The sequence below is a fragment of the Phalaenopsis equestris genome, unplaced genomic scaffold, assembly GCF_001263595.1.
Source record: "Phalaenopsis equestris unplaced genomic scaffold, ASM126359v1 Scaffold000715, whole genome shotgun sequence".
NCBI lineage: Eukaryota > Viridiplantae > Streptophyta > Magnoliopsida > Asparagales > Orchidaceae > Phalaenopsis > Phalaenopsis equestris.
Window position 1 is genome coordinate 382,294 of NW_018165155.1, and position 7,638 is coordinate 389,931.

At 34.2% G+C, this 7,638-nt stretch overlaps 1 protein-coding gene across 1 annotated transcript in view; it reads left to right on the top strand.

Moving 5' to 3' along the window:
• The first annotated feature begins 6,401 nt into the window (after positions 1-6,401).
• The window catches only part of LOC110030407 (ribosome maturation protein SBDS), a 67,531-nt gene continuing 66,294 nt past the window's right edge, over positions 6,402-7,638 (top strand). The window contains exon 1 of the mRNA XM_020733105.1: positions 6,402-6,778. Coding sequence (XP_020588764.1) covers positions 6,645-6,778 — 134 coding nt within the window. The 5' untranslated portion in view covers positions 6,402-6,644. The remainder of the gene's footprint in view (positions 6,779-7,638) is intronic.

Here is a 7,638-nt window from a genome sequence, read left to right on the forward strand (position 1 = left end):
TATATATATATATATATTCTTTTTTGATTATAAATGACTTTTGAATTACAATAAGTTTCTAAAATGTGAGTATCAGAAAGAAATCTAAAGAGAATTCCGTGCATATTGTATACTTGATCTCAAATATCATATTTACTTTTGTAAAGGGTTGAGGGGGTTGCTTAAAAAACATACAGGCTAGAAGATTTAATTGTTTAAATAACAAAATTATTGGCATTAAAATTTGACGTCACATTCACGGGATATCTAATTGAATGCTACAAGACCTTGCTCAATCTCCTATAGTCTAAGGCATTTGATAGGACCACCTGGTACGTGCCTAAAGTGTAGAATCAGGATTGGTACAGATTCAGCTCTACCTGGGAGAACTCACTGTGTGGCGATGCTATTTCTAAGACAGGGCATGTTTAATGTCCATTTTGATGTGAAGAGGACATAATGCATCTATTCAGAGCATCTTGTGGTCAAGGGTAATCATCAAACTCTCCCATACACGTTTTGGGAAAGCTCGATTTAAGACCAACCCATTCTCACGGGGGTCTGAGACTACCGTCGACACTCAAATCCCAAAATTAATACCTCTAAAATGCTCATTCATAAGTCATAGGATCGTATTTTAGTGATACATGGCTTCTCATAGCTTTTGGATCAATTAAAACCTTCTCACAAACATTCGGGCGAAGTATTAAGTTCTAGAACGTTCGGGTCGTACCAGCCTCGGGCATAAATTTTTGTCTGATATGATGCATCTTCGGTGACCACCTAGATGTGGGCACACTTAATTGTTTTCCTACATGGTCTCTGAAGGTTCAGGAAATCATAATACCCTCCCGTGTGTGTGTTTGAGAGAATCAAGGTTTAGGGCACCGTACCCGCGAAGCGGTTTAAGACAAGTGTTGACATTGAGTTATTTAATAAAAGATTCATAAAAATGTTTTTTTTTTTAATTTTATGGGATCATATTTCAATGTTACATAGTCTCCCACAACTTATGGATCGAAAAAATCCTTCGTAGGCAATTTCTGCAAAATAAGAGTTTTCGGGTCAGACCGACATTTAGGCGCTTAGGTGGCTAAGCGCCCAGAGTAGAACCCAAGCTCTCAAAATTAAAAGCTTGAAAATTAGGTGTCAGCACCACTGTAGGAGCCTAGGCACCAGTCCCTAGATAGTAGGAGCCTGAAACAACTCATAAGTTATAAAATGGAGCAGACATAAGTAGGTGCTTGGGCCCTAGCACCTGGTCCCTAGCGCTGAGGCAACCAGGCCCATCTAGGTTATGAATTTTGGGATTATTTTGACCATTATGACCCACTAAAGCAAAAACTTGAGCTTAGAAAAAGAGGGAAAGGTTTTAATGAAAGCACTTAGCCACCTATTATGAATATGGGCCAATCATATGCCTTATGGAGAGTTCATTTTGGGTGAAGCTTGGGTTAAAGAGCTTGAACTGTTTGAAATGCCTTTCCCTCCATTCCCTTTACATCCAAGCTATCATTTTGAAAGGTAAAGAGGTCTCATTTGCTAAAGGGAGCTAAAAATTATCAAGAAGGTTTCTTGAAGAGGAGAAGAGCTTGGTGGAGAGTTCTAGAGAAAGAGATTTTCTTCCCTTCTTCTTCTTCTTGTTCAAAATTTCTTCAAAATTTTCTTCATTTCCAGCACCAATCCTTAAAGGAGAGTGTGAGGGAAGACTTGAAGAGGCTTCTTCAAGGAAAAGCTCCATCTCCTTGTGGAAAAAGAGAGCTTCATCCCGCTTAGCGGAGGAAGAGCATCAAATCTCCTTTGGAGGAGGAGAGCTTCATCCAAACAAGGTAGGAGCAAGGAGCAAGCAAAGAGAACACATCTACAAATGACATGAAGGTGGAAGTTTCTACAACTCAATGTTTTCTCTTTACCATATCCCTTTAAGTTGGATGTTAGAGATTTAAGGACATAGGTTGTGTGTTAGAGAAAAGTTCCTTAGATTATTAACAATTTATCAATTCTCGTTCTAAGACTTGACGCAAAAACCTAATCATTTGGGAGACTAGCAACCCTGTGATTATCTCGGCGGCTTCATCTCTTGATGAATGATTTGAAGCCACTTCGATCTAGAGAATGAGAAAACCCTTTATTTCTCATTCCCTAGAACACGAAGCATGCGCTCGTGAGAGAAGCTTCACTTTTGTGAATGTTTTCTTTCTCGTGGGAAAGTCCCTTCATATTTCATCGGATAATTAGAGGTAAGCTCATTGCTATGTTGCATAATGGGGGGTAACTATAAATTTGTCAAACACTAGATCATATGCGAGGCCGTTAAGAGAAGTCCAATTTGCTATCAAATGCACATGGTTTTATTTTCTTATGTTTTTTCATGACACTTACACATGTCAACTTGATTGTATGATTGTATTGGTTCGATTAACCATCAAGCTCTGATCAACTAGATTAATTGGTTTGATCGGCCTCTGATACACAAAATAATGTGTTGTTTTAAGTATATATTTAATGCTTATTTTGGGTGATATTGCACTTTAAGAAATGATATTTCCATATTTTTGCTGCAGATATATTAGATTTAGGCATTTGGAGCAAAAGTAGCAAGAATAACGAAATTTGGAACAAAAACAACGAATTTTGAGATTTTGATGTCTGAAGCGCCATTATACAGAGAGCTAGCCCCTGAAGCGCCATTTTCCAGAGAACTGGAGCCTGAAGCGCCAGATTTGGCGCCTGAAGCATTAAAACCCAAAACAACACGATCTTAAGTAATTTGGCCCCTAAAGCGCCATAATCAACGCCTGAGATGACTTTATGTGAATTAAGGAGGTTCGGGACAAATTTTGTGTGGGGCCACTTATTTTAAACACCCCATGGAGTGGTTCAATGCATCTAGATTCTTTGAAAGGTTCTTTTATGAAGGGATATGTCTCTTAAACATATAGACATATCTTTTGGAATTCAAAAGGTTGACTTTTAGATAGAATTTTGGAGGGAATTTTGAATTCTTTTTGAAGAGGAGGGCCGAAGAGAGGAAGAAGAAAGACGCGTAAGCGAGAGAGAGAGAGAGAAAGTCAAGTGTTTGGAGATTTTCTTTAAGGATTGTAATAAGAGAGGGGGGTGAGAGATTTTTTATTCATTACACTTCTGAGAGAGAACTGAGAGTGCTTGTAAAGAGAGAAAGTGCTTAAAGAGAAATTCTAGAGATTTGCTTGAGAAGGAATGTGAGATAAGTTATATCTTTTATTTCTATGTTTTTGTAAACATGTTTTTATATATGAAATCTGTGTTTTGTTATTTCTTTCTCATGAATTCTGAGTAGTCTTTTTTATCCTTTTTTATCATTCGTCTTTTTTATCATTCTCCCTACTTTGAGATATGATTTTGTGAAGAATTGATTTTATTTTCTACGGTTTTAAATATCAATAATTTGTGATTATCCAAACTGTGATCTTTATTTACTTCTCGATCTGACCAATTGAAATGTTGAAATGTGTTGAGAAACATATATTCCGAAATGACTATAACTTCTACAACATAGTGAGAATCACATTTGATTCCATGGGAGAGGATGTCATCCATGGAGTTAAGTGCAAATAAATAGAGAAATATACTTTGTTGAATGTAGAATTGGAGATTTTAAGGCAACAGATTAAAATCTCCAATTTGGTCCAATTATTTGGAAACTAATGTAAGATTGTCAGCCTTCATGTGAGGGAGCAGTGAGTGCTCTGGAACTTCTGCGCATTGAAATTAACGAACTTTCTCCAATTGAAAATTCCAAATCTCGCGGAATTTTTAGAGTGGGAAACCATTGGAATTGAAAAGTAGTGACTCTTCCCTCGTCAGAATTAAAAAGTAGCGAATCTTCCCTCATTTTCCCCCTTAAAATTGCTTTGGAATGAGTTTTTGGGAGTTATAAGGAGAAGAACACGCCAAAAACTGTCTTTTGAAACATTTTAAGTCATTTTCGTCACCTCAGCGCCTAAGTTGTCGTTCCAAAATTTTCGTCATTTCGACTTCAATCCAATAAATTCTCAAATCTTCCATAAAATTATGTAAAAAAAGATATTTTTAAATATTTTCTCAATTTCAAGTTTCTCAAATACACAAAATCCATAAAAATATGAATATATTAATAATTCGAACAAAAACGTAAAAGCAAAATAAATAACGATAAATATGGGTTGCCTCCCACAAAACGTTCCGACATTCCGAGTTGATCACAAAATTGAAGCACATTCAATACTTTCAAATTATTCTTGGTCTCCTCATATAGGATATGTCTAATTATATTAAGAGCATCGCTTACTACAGATGGACAACATCTACAAGTGGACATTCTTGGGTTTAAAATCCTACAAAAGAAGATAATGCAAACCAATACAATTTGTTATATAAAACTTTGCATAATAATATCACTCCAGTACATTAAAAACCTGAACCCAAAACAAAATATCACAATAACAGAATTCCAATAGAATTGTACCTAAATAACACCTCAATAATGTCATAATAACACCACAATAATGCTAAAATAATACCAGAATAACATCTCTATAACATCACAATCCCACCTAATGTAAACTGAAATGTTACAACTTAAAAAATAACTAACACCACAATAACACCAAAATTTAATTAGAATTACACCACAATAAATGTGTCGATAACACTCCAAAAACACATCAACAAATTCAAAATATTAAGCTCCGATAACACGTAAATAAAACTCAAAATAACACCACAATTCCACCTCAATAACATTAGAATCAACATTACACCTCATTTTACACCTAAATAACACTACATAAACACTACATTAACATTACAATTGAAACCACAACAAAACTAAATTTCCCCCAATAAAACATAAACATTACAACTCCAATAATATGAGAAAAGAACCTCAAAAAACCACAAAAATATTACAATAATATGAAAATAACATCTAAAATATACCACAATAATGCAAGAATAACACCTAAATAAAATCACATTAACACCAAATAACATTACAATAACATTATGAAACAACCACATTCCCAAGAAATAACGACAAACATTACAACTCCAATAATAAAAGAATAACACCTCAATAAGACCATAAACACACGAATAAGAAAAACATAAGATTAAGACCAAAATAACCCAAGAAAAACACCAAAATAAACACAAAATCATATAAATAACACCATATGAACCAAAAAAATAACACATAAATAATATAATAATAACACAAAAAATAACTCCAAAATAACACAAAATAACACCAGCATAAAACCAAAATAACTCATAAATAACACCAGAGAATCCACAATAAAAAAACAATATGTCTGCACTCCCTTTTCAATAACACAACCACATTATTATGGTGTATTTTTTGTGTTATTTTGATAATATTTCGGTGTCATATTGGTGTCCTTACGGTGTTATCATGGAATTATTATGGTGATATTTTTGTATCAGTGTGGTGTTATTGTCAAACAAATGGGGCGTTGCTGTCAAATAAATGTGGTGTTACAATGCTTCATATTAGCAATGCATGAAAATATTATATGATGCAATGCTTTTTTCGGTTAGTCTAAACTTTAGAATGCAAACACAACAAAAATCAAATTTACCTGGATGACTTGATGACTCTAAGGTTCTTTGGTTTTATTGTATTATTTCATTGTTGTATTTTAGGTTATTTCAAAAGATCAGAACAACTACATGAGTTCGTACTTAAAAGCTTTAAATCCTTGCGCAATGCTTGTTTCGAAAAAAAACTTAAATATTTTAATACTTACATGTCAATAAAGCAGGACTTCAAATATATGTCAACGGGTGAACTACAACACAAATGATTTCAAACGAACAAAACTATAACTATTGGAGTCACGCAATGCAGAACCCTAACTAATGACGAATGAAGAAAATAGTGATTTAAGAGGCTCGCAGAAGTGTTTTGACAAAATATTTTTTCATAGAGAAGGATTTGTTTTCGAAGCCATGGGCTGATTTGGGCTGATTCACGTGACAAAAAAAATATTTTCGTGCACCCGCACTTGGCTTGGATCGGAGAAAAATTTGCGTATGTAAAACGTAGGCAGCGCTGGTACATAATGGAGGTTATATGAGCGTTATATCAGCATTATATTCACGTTATATCCCTTGTAACCTCCATATAATCTCCATATAACTTATTTGTAACCTATCTAAACTTAAAAATAAGTTCTGCACTTCTGTTTTCATATATCTGTAGGTTACATGAAAGTTATATGGAGGTTACAAGAGATATAATATGAATATAATACCGAGCCCATATAATATCTATTATGTATGCGGTATTGGGAATGCAAATTTTTTCCCTCCGACCGGTTACAGCATTAAAAAAAGAAAAAAAGAAAAACAATTTTTTATTTTTACGAGCAACGAGATTTTCTTTACACTCCGCGCCTGGTAACCCTCGTCTGTCACTTCCTTCCTCTTCTGCACTCTTCGCGCGCTTCAGCCCCTCCAACTTTCATGAATCCACCTTCCTACGAGATATAAGGCAAGCGGACGCAAAACGGGATTTAATATCCTGTAGGATTAAAGTTGTCTTGTTTGCCGTTTGACAGTATTTAGGTTAAAATTAGGTTAAATCCTGCTCAAATCCTGCTACCAAACAGCACGTAAGGGAAATGTCGAGGACCTTGGTTCAGCCCGTTGGGCAGAAGAGGCTGACGAACGTTGCCATCGTCCGCCTTAAGAAACATGGCATGCGGTTTGAGATTGCCTGCTACAAGAACATGGTTCTTTCATGGAGATCTGGAGTGTAAGAAACTCTTACTTTATCTCTTTTTTCTTTCATGGTCTGTGATGCATATCTTGCTGTTATCTGAATTTTATTCCATGGTTTTATATATTTTAAAGGATTCTTATTCATGGACCATATAAGCCTATTATAAAATCAACGGTTTTTTAAATAACAAAAAACACAAGTTTTAAAAAAAATGTATTTTGTAGAAAATAGGTGAATGATAGAAGTTTGATTTTATTATCATCATTCAAAGTTTACCCATAGATAGAATTTTCTATACATACTTACAAAGACTTACTAATTACAATATAAAATGTTTTCTAAATCAAATTTAATCCGTGTGGTTTAGATGAACATTTTTTCCTGTTTGCCTATTCTTGCCTTTTCCCATGTATTTGTGGGCCTTCTCTTTACCATGTTGTCCACCAATTACAACTAGTTTGACCACCAATCATGGCTTCATAATCATCACTTGCATGCAATTATCTATAATTTTTTTTCTTAAACTAGTTTCTAAAGTTGTGTGCTGCCTTTTATTATCTTGGCTACAGATGGTGTTCTCCAACCCTCCCTTTCAAATGGGATATTAGATCTCTACTTTTCAAAATTTGTTCAAAATAGTTTTTAAATGCAATATTGTGAAGATTTTTAGTGAATATATTAGCAAGTTGATTTCCTGAAGGAATATAAAAAAGGATAAATCATCCGACTTTTGAGCTTTTTGGTGAAATCTTTTTCCATCTTCACATATTTGGTTTGGTCATATTGTATTGGATCATAGACAATGCTATATATATATATATATATATATATATATTATTTCTCATAATATAATATTATAGGACATCTCTTTTTAATCTTTAGATCATTTAGTT